At 42.0% G+C, this 19,146-nt stretch overlaps 1 protein-coding gene across 2 annotated transcripts in view; it reads right to left on the bottom strand.

Annotated features, from left to right (window-relative positions):
- dnajc13 (dnaJ homolog subfamily C member 13) overlaps positions 1-19,146 on the bottom strand; it is a 132,857-nt gene that overhangs the window by 88,144 nt on the left and 25,567 nt on the right. For both annotated transcript variants that reach the window (XM_078198923.1, XM_078198929.1), the window contains exons 5-13: positions 12,327-12,368; positions 10,476-10,676; positions 6,664-6,870; positions 6,338-6,433; positions 5,182-5,273; positions 2,025-2,191; positions 1,494-1,573; positions 1,223-1,392; positions 421-520 (exon numbers count right to left, since the gene is read on the bottom strand). In XM_078198923.1, coding sequence (XP_078055049.1) covers positions 421-520; positions 1,223-1,392; positions 1,494-1,573; positions 2,025-2,191; positions 5,182-5,273; positions 6,338-6,433; positions 6,664-6,870; positions 10,476-10,676; positions 12,327-12,368 — 1,155 coding nt within the window. The remainder of the gene's footprint in view (positions 1-420; positions 521-1,222; positions 1,393-1,493; positions 1,574-2,024; positions 2,192-5,181; positions 5,274-6,337; positions 6,434-6,663; positions 6,871-10,475; positions 10,677-12,326; positions 12,369-19,146) is intronic.

Consider the following 19,146-nt stretch of genomic DNA (forward strand, 5'->3'; position numbering starts at 1 on the left):
TGGGGAAAGCAGCACAGGGGAGATGAGAATTATTTTAAACGCAGGTTATGATTTGGAATTCACTACCTGACAGGATGACACAAGCAGGTTCAATATTGGTTTGTAAAGGAACAGAATAAATAATTGAAAAGGAGAAATTTTCAGGACTTTGGGGAAAGAGCAGGGGATGACGAGTAATTGAATAGCTCTTCCGAAGAGCTAGTACAAGCACAATGGGCTGAATGACCACCTTCTCTGCTGTACAATTCAATAATTGCTTAAGCTGCAAAGCATCTGTAAATACTAAGCATTTTTAATCCACTATTTGCTCAAAAACAATATACTGATTTTACTTAATGTTTTAATTTTTTTGTACAAAAGGGTTATTGAATCTGATACTGAAGGGTCAGTGAATAAAATTTAACATTATCTTGCACTTACACACATCAGGGCACACAACATGTCAATGGCAGCATGAGTAACACCATCGTGGTTTCTTTTTAAAGCTTTCACTGTCTTCACACCAAGCCTCTCCCGAAATCTAAATGTACAAAAGGGAAAAAAGAAAATGCTTCACATTACAAACAGTGGCACACGCGCTGCGCGCTGCTCAGGCCCTTTATAAAAACGTTGCACAAGAGCTCAGTTTGATCAAAGTAACAGTGTTAAAGAAAAGTCTGATAAACCTTCATTAGTGAAGACATCATTAAGAGAAGAGGAGGAGAATGGGGATGAGAAAAATATCAGCCATGATTGAATGGTGGAGCAGACTCGATGGGCCGAGTGGCCTAATTCTGCTCCTATGTCTTATGGTCTTGTGTCAACGGGCAACAAGCAAAAGCACCTGTAAAAAGTACAAGACTGAAAGGGAACGTCAAACCAGTTACTGATACTGGTAGTGTTCATGAGGGGAAAGAAAAGGAGAAAAGGCAAGTCACTGAATGGAAGAAGATAGGGGAAGATGTATTACATTTCACACAGCATCAACTACAACCCAAACTTGCACCATCTTGAGCATTCCAATCAAACTCAAGCTCCAGATTTGCTGATAGTGTGTCGGACACACTTGTTGTCTATGATTCAGCCTGGCTACATTTCATTCCAGCCCACTACTCAATGTTGACAGGTTCACTGTAGAACATATACTCTACAGAGAATTTTTTTAAAAAACTAGATTGAGCATCCCAATTCAGAGTCAAGTGAGAGTCGGGAGACCTTCCAACATAACAAGCGGATTCCTTACTTGGGAAGTTTTGTAAACGCTTGAAAGCCAGCCTTTGAAGCAACCAGTCGTCTCACAGCCTGAAACTGGCTCTCCAGTTCTGCGTTATTAGCGGTTTGATCTCCTTCTTGAGACAGTAATGCTGTGATAGCATTATTAATAAGTTTCTCTTTGTTCTCAGAAAAGAGACCCTACAGAAAACAGACAATTCTCTTTAAAGTTTACTGTCTCAGATTTTAAAAAAGTAGACATTTGAAAGGCTTGCAAGGCTTTAAAGGAAAATCATTCTTACATCTTGAGTCACTGCATGCAGAACTCCACTGTATGAGATGTTAGCATTAAACCTGAACACTGCATCTGAAAAGCTGCCGTCTGAAATGCAACATGAAATTAAACTCGAGTACGACAGAATTTTCCATCAAAATATTCACTGCATATATTGCAAAGTTATCTGCAATTGCGTTTATCTTTAGTCAAGTTAAAATTAATCTTAGTTCATGCTTTTAGAGACAATTGCATTATCAGTCATTTCAAAGCCACGTGTGCTGCAAATGTGGTGTCAAGATCTTTTCAATATGCCAGAACATAATGTTACAGCATATCCACGCCCTGTGCATTCTATAATGATGTTTTTTTTAAAAAAATATTTGACTGTGGGGCAACTACAGCTGACAAAGTACAAAGGTAAAACTGAAGAATGGGGTAATTACAAATTGAATTTTACATTAGTCTGAACATTCAAAGCAATGGCAAATACCAGAAATGTGAAGCAGCAAAGGCACATCAGGAACAATCTTGCTGTTTAAACACATCGTGCACTTACTTGGTGGGGCATTTAGAAACCTAAGATGTAGACTTTCTACTTCCTCATCCACTGGCATACTCAGTAGCCCCCATCTCTGCCCTTTCAAAGTTGGTATCATCCTCACACAGACATCCCTGTTACCAGAAGCTCTCACTCCATCTAGCAAACTAGCCATTAAGGAGTCTCTGTGCAAGGGAAGATAAAAGAAGCTGTTTAGTACAGATACATTGGTGTAAGATTTTAGTTACAATATTCATATTTACTACTGTAAAATTTCAGTTAAACACAACCCTTAAATTAATCAATCCCCAAGTCTCAAAAACATGAGGTCAACCAACCAGAGCAAAGCAGTCGTATCCAGTCGTGTACATTCCTATGCTACAAAATTCTTCACGTATGGAAACTTCTAATTCTTCTAAGGCGAGCAATGGATATTTCATCACATGCACAATGAAGGGTCTTTGACTTTCATCTGAAAGGGGATTTTTGGAACCTGCTCTTTCAAGCTTAAGTGTTTCCTTTTGAACAAAACTATCAGGACAATGTTCATCCCAGGATTGTGACATGAACAAAGAAATTAAATTCAATAGGTGAATACTTGGTAAAAGAGCATAATCTGGTTAAAGTACGAACACAAACGAAGGACGACTCGCATGCAATGAAATTACAAAGACTAATTTGGGATCAACAACTCTAAGAACCCACAGTGTGCATGAAGCAAAAGACGGAGGGAAATTGTTAAATTCGATCACGTTCAGGCAGCGGGTATCATTGCATCAAATTCTCAGTGATAAACTCTGCACTGACAGGCCATTAACAATTAGATAAAAGACAAGATTTGCTAATGGAAACCATGAGAAGGCAATTGAAAGGGGGAAAAAAAATTGATAGTTGACCTGCCCAGTAACAGACTTTGGGAGAGTTGAAAATAAAGCACTACAGGGTTACAATGATTGTTAGCAAACCACAATCAGTTAAAGATTAAAACTCGACTCCTCATCCCCTAAAACTGACAAGCTTTTGGAATTTCATTCCTCAGATAAGATGGTGTGGCATCTTTATCTAGAAAGCTATAGCGGCAATAGCATTATTTAGAGACTTCCAAATCATTCAAGAGCTCTACAACACCAATTCCTCAGTTTCACATATTGGCACCTTTCAACACTATTGACTTCATCCAGCTCCACGTTATGTTTAGAAATGACATGTTTTGGGACATCTTGGCTCCCCAGTGACAGACTGTTTAAATACAGTAGCTTTTAAAAAGATGGAACACAAATCAAGACCCAACGGTGTCAGGGATGAAAGGCTTCAGTTATGTGGCAACTAGAGAAGCTGGAATTATTTTCCTTAAAGGGAAGAAAGGTCAGGGCGGAAATTTAATAGTTGTTCAAAATTACAATGGGTTTTTAATCAAGTAAAGTAGGAAGAAACAGTTTCAACTGACAGGAGGGCCGGTAACAGAGAATACAGGTTGAAAGATTATTAGCAAAGCTAGTGAGGAGAGGAGTATAATTTGATAAACATTGTTTAAAAGAACAATGGAACAAGCGTAGACCATTCAGCCCTGGAGCCTTTTCTGCCAGTTAAATTATGGGTGATCTGTATCAGCTACTTCCAGCTGCCTTTGTTCCACTACCTCTCAATACCCTGCTCTAAAATAAACCTATCCATCTCCGTTTTGACATTTTCAATTGAGCTAGCCTCAGCAGTATTTTTTTTTTAAAGTGAAATGCGTTCCAGAATTACAATAACTCTTATATGAAACCCTCTTTCTCTGACAATATTCCTGAACAGTCTAGCTAATTTCAGGGATATTCTGGACTACTAGCCTCATTTAGGCAATCTATCATAATTGAATCCTTTTAACCCAGGCATCATTCTGATAAATTTGCACTGCACCTCCACCTGTCAATACATCCATCCTAAGATGCAGTGCCCAGACCTGAATGCGGTACTCTAAATGGGCCTATCCAGAACTCTTATGATGCAGTGTAACATCTATCCCTTTATTTCCTGACCCGAGATAAAAATCCACATTAGCTTTTTCAATTATTTTTTGCCCATACTTTAGCGCTTAGTGATTTCTGCACTTGACCCCCAAATCGCTCTGCCGATCCACAGCTCCAGACTTATCACCATTTAGGCCATTCTGACCCACTAAGTTCAAGTGGACAACTATATACTTTCACATATTGAACCGCATCCGCCAGTTTTGCCCACTCACAATCAATGGCACTTTGCAAATTACTATTTCCCAGCGATACTACTTACTGAACTAACTTGGTGATGTTAGCATAATTGGATGGGACTTTCTAGCCCTTCCTCCAAATCATTGATAAAATATAGTGAAAATCTGGCAAACACCAGTCACATTGTGACAATTGGAAGATATACCCATTATCCTCACTGACTCCTGCTTCCCCGCCAATTCCCTATCCATGTCAATAGCTTGCCTTCAATTCCACTAAAAGATGGAGAGCAGATTCAATAGTAGCTCTGGAAAGATAATTGGATCTCATCTTAAAAAGCAGATCGTCAAGTCTATGGGACAAGGGCAGGGTGTGATGCTAATTGGTAGCTCTTTCAGAGGGCCAGCACAGGCAGTGGCCTCATTGTGTGACTATGAAAGAGAAATAATTCCTGGAAATTAAAAGGTAAATGGCATATTTTTAAAAACATTTTTCTTGGCTGCTGTAAGCCAAAACTAGATTCCCCTGTTGTGTGTACTGTGGCACAGTGGTTAGCGTTGCTGCCTCACAAAGCCAAGGGTTCAATTCTGGCCTCAGGTGACTGCGTGCGGAGTTTGTACGTTCTCCCCATGTCTGCATGGGTTGCCTCCGGGTGCTCTGGTTTCCTCTCACACTCCCAGGTTAGGTTGATTGGCCATGCTAAATTGCCCCTTAGAGTCAGGTGGATTAGCTGGGTAAATATGTGGGGTTACGGGTATAGGGCCTGGCTTGGATTGTTGTCAGTGCAGGCTCGATGGGCCAAATGGCTTCTTTCTGAACAGCAGGGATTCTATGTTGTTCAGTTTACAAGTCAAAACATTCAGAAAGTGGATCACTTGAATACTGCATCAGTTCAGTTCCTTCAGGGATAGAGCATCAGGTTTGTTTCTCCTCCTGACATTCAGTGTAAACCAAATTACAATAGCATAGGGAGAATCTCATACCTTTCTGTTGAGGAGTACTTGGAGACCTGACCTTTAATATATTCAATAGTAAACCGCTGAGGATTTTCAGAATCAAGCACTAGAGCAAATATCTGTGGGGTGGGAATGAAATTTGTTGTAGTTGAATGTTTAACAGTCTCTTCAATATTTCACTAACACAGGAAAACAGTCTGCCAAACTGCTCAGCATCAACAAAAAGGCAATTACAAACAAAATCCATAAAGCATTCTCTATAAAACTCTAATTACAGATGGATGTTGCTGAAGGACATTTTCCAAATCAAGTTCAAGGCCAGATTTCAATTGATTCCCAGCTTGTGTCACTGTGGGGAGTTTGCACATTCTCCCCATGTCTGCGTGGGTTTCCTCCGGGTACTCTGGTTTCTTCCCACAGTCCAAAGATGTGCTGGTTAGATGTATTGGCCATGCTAAATTCCCCCTCAGTGTACCCAAACAGGCGCCAGAGTGTGGCAACTAGGGGATTTTCACAGTAACTTCATTGCAGTGTTAATGTAAGCCTACTTGTGACACTAATAAATAAACTTTTACTTTACTTAGATTTCCAAACTGCAACACAGGGTGTCAGTGGTTTGTACTGATCTAGGCAATAGCTCAATTTTCAAGTAGGATATTATAATTTTTAATGCCTAATAGTTCACTAAAGACACTGGTCTGAAAGCAGTACCCGTGCAATATCAAGTGTCATTCTTTTGACCTTTAAATCAAATTCTGCAACCAGTGGCTATAAACCATTTTTCATATCTCAAACACAATCTCAACCTAGGGACCTTTAAGAATAACATTTTTCTAGCATTTCAAAACACTATGCGTATCTCAAGCTTTTCTCGTTTATTTTGCCTAGACGGTGATCACTGCATTTCAAACTAACTGAAGTACGTGACATGTTTTGGGCCTGACAGATATTAAGAGCACTTTACAGATGCTTCTCCAATAGGGCAATTTAGCAGGATAAAATATTGGCATAATAAATACTCAGCACCTTTTTGAAATTCCCATACAAGTTGGCAAAAAACAGACAGTGAGATGCACGACAATGCATCTCCTAGTAACTAGAAAAGCAAAGGCAGACACGAGTCATTTTCTTGCACTTGACTACCTTAAAGAAAGGCATATTGATTAATAAAAATGGTACAAACCTCTCCCAATGGCTTTAACGTTACAATATTGTAGGTGGCTGGATCACGTTCTACTAAACAAGTTTCTGTAAGCGCTAATACTCTCTTTACTGGATCCTAGGGAAAAAAACAAATGTAGGCAGAAATGAAACGATTGTATTTCCCATGCGTGCAAGCAAGGAAACGATATTTTTTGCTCTCAGCAATGATTCGAAAATTGCAAGCTGGAGAGGCGAGCGAGTCTACAGATCTAGGCTGAAGAATACTCCATATTTTCAATAATACTTCTGAGCTGATAACATTGTTTATAATCAATTCCTCAACCTGATATATTAAAAGTAACTTACCTGATGCCTATTTGCGATTTTCTGCACAATGAATTCTGCTAGCGAGGTAATAGATTCATCGTTGCTGTATTTCCCAAAGCGGTGATTCTGGTACAAATCAAACTCAAACGGTTCTTTCCGGATGCGCAGAGAGATACCGATAAAGTTGCCTGCATGATCAATTGCACTTTTGATGATCTCTTCTTTTTGCTCAGATGCAAAAAGGTGCTGGAATTTCAACAAGAAACACTGACCAAGAAGCAATCAACTATACAGCAAACTAGAGTGTATCAACAACTTACAATCCTATAATCTGAATGGCCAGGAACAACCCAAGGCAATTCATAAGAACAGTATCAGGTAAAGTTTGACACCAAGCTACACAAGATGATATAAAAGGGCAGGCGATTAAAGATTTGGTCACAATGAAAGCTCTTACGGTACACCTTAAAAAGGAAGAGAAAGATAGGGGGGCGGAAATATTTTAGGGAGGGAATTCCAGGATTTGGGGCCTAGACAGCTGAGGATGCTGCCACCAACGTAAGGTAAAAGAAAATAGAGAAAGAGAGAGAGAGAGAGATCAAAGAGCAGGATTGGAGGAACACAGGTGGCTCCCCAAGGGCTGCAGAATTGAGATTATAGAGGGGGTCAAGATCACTGAAGGATTGGAAACTCGGTTGAGTGTTTTAAATTTGAGGCCTTGCTAGACCAGTAATCAATTTAGGTCAGCAACACAAGTGTGTTGGAGAACAAGAATTGGTCTAGGTTAGAGCGTGGCCAGAGTTTTGGATATGCGTTTTGGGCGGCACGGTAGCACAGTGGTTAGCACTGCTGCTTCACAGCTCCAGGGACCTGGGTTCGATTCCTGGCTTGGGTCACTGTCTGTGTGGAGTTTGCACATTCTCCTCGTGTCTGCGTGGGTTTCCTCCGGGTGCTCCGGTTTCCTCCCACAGTCCAAAGATGTGCGGGTTAGGTTGATTGGCCATGCTAAAATTGCCCCTTAGTGTCCTGAGATGCGTAGGTTAGAGGGATTAGCGGGTAAAATATGTAGGGATAAGAGGGTAGGGCCTGGGTGGGATTGTGGTCGGTGCAGACTCGATGGGCCGAATGGCCTCTTTCTGTACTGTAGGGTTTCTATGATTTCTATGCTCAGCTTTATGCCTTTGTCTCCAAACTGGACTATTCCAATGCTTACAAAGGCATGAATGAGGGTTTCAGCAGCTGATGGGCTGAGAAAAGGGGCGAATGTAGGTGATATACAGAGGAGGAAAGGAGGGGTCTTGGTCATGGAGAGGACATAGAGTGGAGAGCCCAGTTCAGGGTCAAATATGATGCAAAAGAAGTGATGAGCCTGGCTTCAGATAGTGACCAGTCAATGACTATGGAGTTGGTGTGGGCCTAAATTACTGGCTTTGGACTTCCTAATTTACAAGAGGATGACAACATGGATGTCAATTAGCACGACAAATCAAAGGTGGTCGAAAGAGATGGTGATGGGTTTCAGCACATGTGCAATCTGACGCTTTTAGATCATGTCGCCGAGAGGCAGCACGTAGATATGCAATAGGAGGGTCCCAAGGATGGATCCATGTGTGACTCCAGTGATAACAGAAGAAATGGGAGAATGCATTCTCTGGCCATGAATGGGGCATTGATAAGAATGGAATCATGAGCACTGTCCCACTTAACTGGGCAACAGACAAGAATAGTGTGATAAACCATGCCAAAAGTTGGGGGCGGCACGGTGCACAGTACCAAGCATTGCTGCCTCACAACACCATGGACCTGGGTTACATTCCAGCCTTAGGTGACTGTCTATGTAGAGTTTGCATGTCCTCCCATCATTTGCGTGGGTTTCCTTCGGGTGCTCCTGTTTCCCCTCAGTCCAAAGGTGTGCAGGTTAGGTGGATTGGCCATGCTAAATTGCCCCCTTGTCTCCAGGGATGTGTAGGTTAGGTGGATTAGCCATGGTAAATATGCAGGGTTACAGAGATAGGTGGGCCTGGGTAAGATGGCCACCCAGGGTGGTAGGACTGGGTAAGATGCTCTTTCGAAGAGTCAGTGCAGACTCGAAAGGCCGAATTACCTCCTTCTGCATTTGTAGGGGTTCTTTGGTTCTAAAGTCTGCAGATTGGTCATAAAGGATAAGGAGGGACAGTGCGCCACTTGACTATGATAAGGATTGTTCTAGTATTGCGGGAGGGATGGAAACCTGTGGCACTGACGTGAGTCATATGGAAGCTGGGCACTGATTTAGTGGGGCGACAAAATGATTGCAAGGAAAGGAAGGTGGAAATATGGGCAGCAGATATGAAGGGAAGGGGGGGCGCAAAAGAAAGGGAACTGTTTACTATATTAACACGGAAGCCAGGAAGGGAAGCTGCACGGTCAGCAATTCAGAACGATTTGGAAATGACAGTAGGTGGTATTATCATGGACAAAATGAGCTTAGAGAGAGCACTGGGGGAGATAAAGGTGAAACTAGAGAGCGGAGAAGCCAGAAGGAGGGCAATGAGGTGCCTTGAGGAATAGTGGTTTGGCCAACTGAGGGAAGGGAGGGATGCAGCAGAAGCAGCTGAAGGGATAATCACAATCTTAAAGTTGTCCATGAGGCTCACTGGACGTGATGTTTTAGCTGAAGGCGGGGACGACAAGGGGTTAAGACTGTAGTTAGGGTGAAGGAGAACCCAAGGGTGTTAAATGCATCTCCGGATGATCCGAAGTAGTGAGCAGCTTAGATAGGGGAGCAAAACCAAACACATTTATGCAACCCAGCCAGATCTGGCAATGAATGGCAAAACCAATTGTCCACCATAAATATACACGGTAGTGTGTCCCTTGGAATTCAACAAGTGGAGATGAGTCCATGGCAAGTGGAAACAACCAAGTTGAGGGAGAATAAGGTCTAACTGGGGACAAAGACTGGAGGCGAGAATACAATTGAACAGATTGGTGGCTACAGAAATATTGAGCTGAGTGGAATGTCGCAGGACAGATAGTTGGAAATTTGAAAGGTCTGTTGTAAGCAACCTGGGAGAAGATTATTTCCCACAAAAGACCCAGGATGAAGTGGGGAAGGGATACAATGAGTAATCAGATGCAGCCTGATCTGTGATTGAGAATGGAGAGAATAGGAGATGATGAAGTCAAGGGTGACTGTGACTATGACTAGGAGACTTTAAGTTTAACAACACCAGGTTAAAGTCCAACAGGTTTATTTGGTAGCAAAAGCCACACAAGCTTTCGGAGCTGCAAGCCCCTTCTTCAGGTGAGTGGGAATTCTGTTCACAAACAGAGCATATAAAGACACAGACTCAATTTACATGAATAATGGTTGGAATGCGAATTGAGTCTGTGTCTTTATATGCTCTGTTTGTGAACAGAATTCCCATTCACCTGAAGGGGCTTGCAGCTCCGAAAGCTTGTGTGGCTTTTGATACCAAATAAACCTGTTGGACTTTAACCTGGTGTTGTTAAACTTCTTACTGTGTTTACCCCAGTCCAACGCCGGCATCTCCACATTAGGAGACTTTATACAGAGGGAGTCATTCAAGGGAGGACAAGTAAGAGTGAATTCAGAAGAGGAGGGCAGAGGTGATTGGAGATTGAAGTTGACATCACGGAAGTTGAAAATTAAGCCAATAAACAGTGTATGCTCCAAGTGGTCAGAAACTCAGCCAATTACTAGATGTGCAGAGTTTTCATTTCCAGCATTATATTAAATTGCCCCAAAAAAGCAAACATTTCATTGTTAAAGAAACCACTTCACCAAAATAGGATTAGACTATTTAATTTATAAATAAGCACTTTACTGTAAAACGAAAAAAACTTACCAATCGACTAAATCCTCCGTGAATTATACAAAACCCTCCCTGATAATCAGACAGCTCCGCAAACCCTTCAATGTTTTTGTAGTCATAGGAACAGAGAATTTTATTAGTCGAAGGATCAATCTGATCTATCCCTCCAGGTGTAACTTCAAGGACCACCGACTTTCTAGTATCAGTCCAATGATGCTTGTAACAGTTATAGCGCTAGGGGGAGAAAGGAGAAATCGAAGTATCACTGGAGAATGTTGATCAATGTGTTAGAATCCAAACTCCAAACCCTAAAAAATTGTGCCAATGTATAGATCTGAAATGTGGATTGTTAAGTTTCCATTCTCACAAATCAAGCATATTTAACCAAGACTACAGGAGAGTTTTCAATTGGCTGCTATGGAAAGCAGACAAACTAATAGAATAGCCACTTATGATTATTTGTATTGGGAGAGAAGAACATTGGAAAAGATTGGAATGTTTTTCCATCTTTCTAATCATTCCCAGATTGGGTTAATGTTGATAACTTCTACACTGACTTAGTGAATATGTAAATGCAGTATAAATCCAGATGGCGCCTTTAAACTCCCATGAGTCACAGCCACTCCACTGAGGCCTACTCAAAAAAACAGACCATTGTGTACAGGCCAATATAACACGAGGCACAGCAGGGTATATGCAATGATGCTCCAAATTTCAAAAGAAATCAAAGCACCAATTTGCATGTAGCCAGATTAACCAATGGTATGACAGTAAAATGTTCAATGCATTACATATACACCTGCAGGGCGTGCAACTTCCTAGTACCTAAACTGCACCTCTAACAATTCAATTTTGCACACATCCATCTTTATTTGCTCAGAGTCCAAACAGTGTCAATTTGTAAGCAGTTTGCCATGTGGAATTAGACTATAAAGAAATGAATCATCAATATGAATGAAGGCATGCAGTCCAATCTTTTCACAGCATCAATCTGAGCCAGACTGAGATCCAGACAAGATGAAAGAAGAGCATCCAATGCATTGCATTTCCCCAAACACACAGGTGACACCAGCCAGTAATATTGGAGACCACGACAGGATATGGGAGAAGAGAGACATCAACATTTATGATAGTTATTTAATTTTAGATGTTAATTGAGCTACTTTGTATTTCCAGGATTCATCATCACTGTCGGAGCTATCATTTCCAATTAAATATTTGGCCTGAACTTGTGCGACCTTTACCTCAATGGTGGTGGAGCCTTGATTGCTGGAACTGGTATCTCCAAGCACTTGGTTGAATAAGATGGAGAAAGCACTGCCCCAAACACTTGGAGGAACAACGTGCAGGGTTATGGGGGTGGGTGGTGGGGAAATGGCACGAAGTAAATTGGTCATTCGGAAAGCCGGTGCAAACATGGACCGAATGGCCTCTTTCTGCACTATAACAATTCTGAGATTCTGTGAATACGACGAAGTGCTCTTATTTGCTCTGATATAAGATTAGGCAAACGTACTTTAACAAATTGCTTCATAGTTTTGTGTTTGCCTTGTGCAAAGATAATCAACACAAAAACAGCAAAACTTAGCCATAAAAACAGAAAAAATGCTCGAAATACTCAGCAGGTTTAGCAGCATCAATGGAGAGAGAAACAAATCTAACATTTCCAGCTAAACATGACTCTTTCAAAATGCAAAAAAACTAATAAGTTTCAATTCAGCTTAAACAGAGTCAAAGATCCAACACTTCAGAAACAGAAACTCTAATGTGAAAGGTGGTTATGATTTTGTTCACAGTATTTTACAATGATGCTCAACTATACTTACAACATTAAAAATTCACAGCAGGCTAAGATTTATGAATGAGAACATGTCTGGAACTAACCTTTCCAGTGATTTTCCCCTCCGAAAACTCAGTTCTGAAGCGCTGTGCAATGAAAATAATGTTGAATAAGTTGTTTAGCAAAATAAATATAGTAGACAATTTTTCCACCATGATTACATAAAATATCTGCACCAATATGTCAATCAATAGTTAACATTTATTAGCTCAGCAAATTTATTGAGCGAGAGCAGACAGATCCCACATTTTACCAGCAGGTCTGGCAGTACCTACGAGGAGAGAAACAGTTAAAGTTTCAGGTTGATGGAAGGGTTCTAATGAAAGGTCATCAACCTGAAACATTATCGCTGTTTCTCGCTCCAGAGATGCTGCCAGACCAGCTGAGCATTGCAGCACTTGCTGTTTTTTTATTTCAGATTTCCAGCATCTGCAGTATTTTATTTCTGTCCCAAGTCTGACCCCAGGTCTGTGCCAAATAAACTGATCAGTGGTTGGACACGGCAATTGGCATTAGCATCTGGCACGGTGTGAGGAAAGAAAACAACAAACAGGGCTCCTATTTCTGATCACTAATCCTGTGACCTCTCCTGGGAGTCCACATTTGTGGTTCAAGAGCAAAAAAAAAGATCATGCTTCATTCAGGTAACAACTGGCTGATACTGTAGTCAGGATGTGGAGATGCCGGCGTTGGACTGGGGTAAACACAGCAAGAGTTTTAACAACACCAGGTTAAAGTCCAACAGCTAATGGCATTTGCTACCAAATAAACCTGTTGGACTTTAACCTGGTGTTGTGAGACTTCTTACTGTGTTCACCCCAGTCCAACGCCGGCATCTCCACATCATGTCTACTTTTGTAGATACCATGAGACTAACCTCCACATGGGTCTGCAGTCCAGTCTATAGCATTCGATGTATACTCAGAGTAAGATTATGTATTTTGCTTCCCTCCCCCCACCCCCAACCCCACATACATTTTCAAAGTACAGCATCTTTAAAAGACAGATTTACCGCAAGTCAGTTCCAAAAGACTCTTCAATCAGACAATAAAGCCTGATAATGGCAATCTTTTATAACCTTTTACCATCTCAATCTTTTATAACCTTTTACCATCTCAGCAGCTTCTGGCCTTGTGAACTGATCAGCAGTAGCCATGGCCAAATCTTCCAAAGTTATTGGCAATTTGCATACTATATCTAGACTTAACCTAATCCTCCCAACACTCAGTTTTTTTTTAAATTGAAGCACTGTAATTTGTATTAGAAATGCGCTGTAATTAGTGACATGTGAATACAGCTGCTGTTAAAATGAAGCCTCAACCTATTAAGTAGTTACAGTTTAAGATTCATTAGTATCCTTGGTGCTGAGCAACGTCCGCCCTGAGCGTACAATCTTGGCTGAGACTCAAGTGCAGTACTCAGGGAGTGCTGCATTATCAGAGGCAGAATCTTTTGAATCAGATGTTAAATCTTGGCCCCATCTTCCTGCTCAGGAATGATACTAAAGATCCCCTGGCACTATTCAAACAGAGTGAGAATTTGTCCCAGTGTCAGTAGTGGCACTCTTGCCTTCCAACAGCTGTGGGTGCTGGAGAATGGAATGTGAAATCTGGCACTTCATTATATCACTGTGGGAGTGCTGCACTGTCAGAGAATCTGTCTTTTGAACAAGACTTTAAACAAAGGATCTCATAGGTTGATATAATTTACACAACTAGCAATTGTTGCATTGGTCTAGTTGGAAACTCCTCAGGCTTCACTTTATAGAATCATAGAATCCTACAGTGCAGGAGGAGGCCATTCGGCCCATCGAGTCTGCACTGACCACAATTCCATTCATGCCCTATCCCCATAACCCCATGCATTTACCTTAGTGTCAGGGGGACTAGCTAAGGGACAATTCACCATGGCCAATCCACCTAACCTGCACATCTTTGGACTTGGGAGGGAGCATCCAGAGGAAACCCACGCAGACGCAGAGAATATGCAAACGCCACACAGACAGTGACCCAAGCCGGGAATCGAACCCAGGTCCCTGGTGCTGTGAAGCAGCAGTGCTAACCACTGTGCCAACCACTGCGCCACCGTGCTGCTACTATTAGATCTAGAGCAACCTTTTTTCCTTTGTTCTTCCACTATAAGTACAAGACAAAATACTCCAAAAATGGTTTCATTAACATAACATTTGCAATAAACATTGGAATGTTTTGGGACTGGGGAACAAAGGTTTGAAACAGACTTTTTCACCTTTGAGACCCGAGTTGAATAGATGAAAGTTTTAAATAGATGTAACTTTATGTCTTTGAAATAGCGCTGTATGGTGGCACAGTGGTTTGCACTGCTGCCTCATAGCACCAGGGACTCTGGTTGGATCCCAGCCCTGGGTGAGTGTGTGGAGCTTGCACGTTCTCCGCGTGTCTGCATGGGTTTCCTCCCACAGTCCAAAGATGTGCGGGTTAGGTTGACTGGCCATGCTAAATTGCCCCCTAGTGTTAGGGGGATTAGCAGGGTAAATTTGTGGGGTTATAGGGATGGAGCCTAGGTGGAATTGTTGTCGGCGCAGACTCGATGGGCCAAATGGCCTCCTTCTGCACTGTAGGGATTCTATGATCGTAACTAATACCAGCTGTGCCTGATTGGCGCAAATGCCAATTATAAAACTGCCTTCACCTTGTTTTGAACCTTGTAAAATTGCATCTGTTGTAAACTCACTAAAAATGAGGTTGGGGTTAATGCCACAAAATACCACAGTACCAAGCAGTGAGCAGCCAGCTACTGATTTGCTCACATACAAATACACAATGATCAATTTAATGCACTGACTGCAAATTACTGCAGAAATCTGGTTAAGAAACATTTGCCAGGACAAAACTAATTACTGGTTACTAGAAGCACTTCCTTACAGGAGTTCTGAATTTGCCTTTTACCAGTTTACATCCATGGTCCCATATCCTTTTATGGTGGGTTAATTGTGAACTAGTGCTGAGGATGAATCTTTTCTATTTGGCACCTTATAAATCTGCAAGATCCCCTGTCCTTTCTGACTCTGCACTCTCGAATTGTCTCTGAGAAGGCATAACCACTATGCAAAAAACTGATAACATCTTTCCACGAAAGGTCAGAATGAGGCCAACAGGAAGAATGGGCAACATGATATACCCTATTGAAGCAGAAATGCTTTACGAATAGGCAACTTAGTTTATTTGTATTCTACAGAAAGTATTCTAACCAGGAAGTACAAGGTGGTAAAAGTTTGGACTATACGGAGGCCGCATATTAGAATTTAATTCTACTAATTGTGGTCAAGTCAACCTGAAGCATTTTACATACAATTTACCAACATTTCAGCCTTTGGGAAGACGGGACATATTTACCATGCTAGTCCCTCTGACAATGAGGGACAATTTGGCATGGCCAATCAACCTAACCCACACATTTTTGGACTGTGGGAGGAAACCAGAGCACCCGGAGGAAACCCACGCAGACACAGGGAGAACGTGCAAACTTCACCCAGTGACCAGAGGCTGGAATCGAACCCGGGTCCCTGGCACTGTGGGCAGCAGTGCTATCCACTGTGCCACCCACAGTTAAGAGGCAGCTAGTTAAATACACTAGGGAAAAAGGAATAGAAAGTTATCCCAATAGGTTTAGATAAAGAGGGGTGGGAGGATGCATGCATGGAGCATAAACATACCAGCAGGGCCACTACTGATCCAGCAAAAGTCACTACCTCCTCTCTTCTGGTCTCATATGACCTTCAACATAGATGGTTCTTCAGTTGGATCGATTCTTCACACTCCTGGCTTTTCGCCATACACACTTCTGATATTCTATCCTTCAAATACCTTCTGGACTCATTCATCAGCCCTGCACCTCCCCTGCCTACCCCACCTCCAAATCTGTGTTGAACCGGAATATCAGTTTTTGTTGATGTTCCAAGCTGATTCCACCCGATCAATGGCAACTTGATCCGATCATATAATCTTACTATGGAACCATTCTTATGTAACTTGGTTTTGTGCATCCATTTGTCTGTTTATTCTGGCTGTTGCTTCAAACCCAGAGTCCATCACCTCCGTTGCCATCCTCTCTCTCACCATCGTATCCTTCACTTCCACCCTCTCAGACAACAGGCATCCTGCTCCCACAAATCTCTACCCCAATCTTGGGCACGCTGCTCTCAAAAATCCCTACGGCAATCTCAGGGGCCCTGCTCCCCAAATCCCTATGCCAAACTAACATGCTGTCCAACCCCAAGCCCTGAAATTCCTTCCCTCGACCTCTCTCCCAAAGATACTCCCTTAAACATTCCTCTGACTGAGCTTCATTTCACCTGTGCCAACATTTTCTTATGTGGCTCATTGTCAGATTGTGTTTGGTAACGTATGAAGTGCTTTGGTACATTGCCCTATACAAATGCAAGCTGCTGTTCTAACACAAGGGAAAATGTTTGAACAAAATTTTACATGTTTATTAGAAAGATTGTTAGACATAGAGCTTCAAAAGAGCTTCAAAGGACAGCTCCAGAGATGCTCCAATATTGGTTAATGGCGCTAAATATTATTTTTTAATTCACCATAGGAAATACAACTTTTTCTGTACTGAAAACCTAGGTGAAGAAACCGCTACCATCAGAGCTAAATGTAGTACAAAAGAACGCAAACAATATCAGATTAAGCAACATAATCCTGGATTTTAAAATCAGGACGATTGCAGGAATTAGTTCCATTCATCTAGATTTTAAGACAGCGTGAGAAAGAATGTGTACAATACAGGAGTTCAGAAAGGATCCGGAATTAACTGATATGGCTTTCGCTTCTGACTCTGAAATGACAGCAGTGGTTAGGGGACTGGCCTCGGGTGACTGTGGGGAGTTTGCACGTTTCTCCCAGTGTCTGTGTGGGTTTCCTCCGGGTGCTCCGGTTTCCACCTACAGTCCAAAGGTGCACAGGTTAGGTGGATTGGCCGTGGGCGGGATGGGGCCTGGGTGGGACTGTTGTCAGTGCAGACTTGATGGGCTGAATGGCCTTCCTCTGCACTGGGATTCTATGATGCTATTCAATGATTCTAGGAGAATCTCTGACACTGATACTAGTGATTTACTTGCAATTAAACAGTGGATTATAGTACATTCTACTGTTACTTCAAAGTTGCTTTTGCTCAATTATCCATTTTGACAGAAGATATTGTAAAGCAAATGCACAATAGCACAGGCACACGAAAAACAAAGCAACTAAATACAAAATGAACGCACTGCACAAGGTTTGCAAAGCCGCTTCCTCAGCAATTGCATAAAACTGGATGCCATGATAATAAAGTTATCAATCTTCTTAGCTTGGGGGAAAAGTCTACCCGCAATCGGTGACCCAGCTAGCAATGGGATGCTTCGCATGACATTAATCTGAACACGCGCGTCTGCACCACAGCAAAGCAACAGCACAAAAGTCACCAACAATGATACTTAACTGCATGGGTCCCTGGCATTGTATGCTAAATGGAATAACATGGTTGGGCTGGGGGAAAATGAACCCTAGTCCCTGACTTTGGAGCAGTAGCAGCAACATCTTCCCACACAGCATCAACAATTTTCATGCCAACGCAATGAAAAAGATTTAAACCTCAGGAGTCAGCAATCACAACAGGCATCCTCATGCTCAAGAGGTTCACTGCTTTGGCACTGACTGTACATACAGAATCCTCTACTTTTAACTGCAGCTTTTATTTGTGCAATGAGTTTTAATTTCTTTTCCCTCATGGAAATCAGGCCAGGAGTCGGGGGAGGGTAATTTGTAATGTGAGTTACTTATCCCCTCTGATCCCACCCAGACCTTGAGCTGTTCTTTTCAGCAGGTGCTCGGACACACACAGGAAGAAAGTACACTTCTTTGAGTATGTAGCTCAGCTCCCAATCTAACGGCAATATTAGTTGGAAGAGAGAGTCGGGAAGCAGTGACTGAATCCCTGTCAAGGCAGACCTGCAAGGAGCTGCATCATGGACCACAAGAGTCTAAGCAACTAAGTTAGAAAAATATAGTTTCAAGTTTCCTTGCGACTCAGGTGGTGTAAGCATGTCCATCCAGCCCCCAGTCTCAGGCCAGATGTTGTCCCAGATCCCTGCAAGTGCCAACCTCTCCCCTCTAATCCTCAACTAACAGCCAGAGACTGCTCTCGCTGTAGCTCCCTTCTACAAAACTCTCATTAGAAAGAATTCTTATTCATCCAACGTCAATCAAGAGCTTACAGCTTTTTCTTTACTAATGGGTGCATCCTGACAAACCTCTGACGCAGTCACAGACACACACCTAATTCAAAAAGTCAATGCACAATATATCTTGTCTAACCATTCAATTAAGAGGCCCAATTATTCAGAAGGTCTTGGATTGCCTTTCCCACTTGTGGCAATGGCCAAAAACATTCATCTCCTGGAATCACTGCAGTATGAAACTTGTAGCATCTTCAAAAGAAATGGCATTCCTCCAAAATGGGACAGCTTTAAGCACTTTAAATAACCTAAACTAAGGGTTGTGTGGGCTTCTGCTGATAATTAAAGCTCTCCAAGGTCATTCCCAAACACATCCTTCTACAGAATGTTTGTGTGTGAACCTAAACTAGGTATATGTGCAGAGACCCCCTAAGCTGAAGGAGTTTAAAGGTAAATAAGCATGCAAAGGCCCTATTTCTCTGTAATGCAAACAGTCACAGAAAGTTTGGCCAAACCTCAACAAAAAGAACAGTCTTGCCCCTCTTCTGTAAACGTCTGGGGCTTCCAACTACAGAATATCTTCCTATATCATAGAAGTCATAGAAACCCTACAGTGCAGAAGGAGGCCATTTGGCCCATCGAGTCTGCACCGACCACAATCC

The sequence above is a fragment of the Mustelus asterias genome, chromosome 2 (assembly GCF_964213995.1).
Source record: "Mustelus asterias chromosome 2, sMusAst1.hap1.1, whole genome shotgun sequence".
Lineage (NCBI taxonomy): Eukaryota > Metazoa > Chordata > Chondrichthyes > Carcharhiniformes > Triakidae > Mustelus > Mustelus asterias.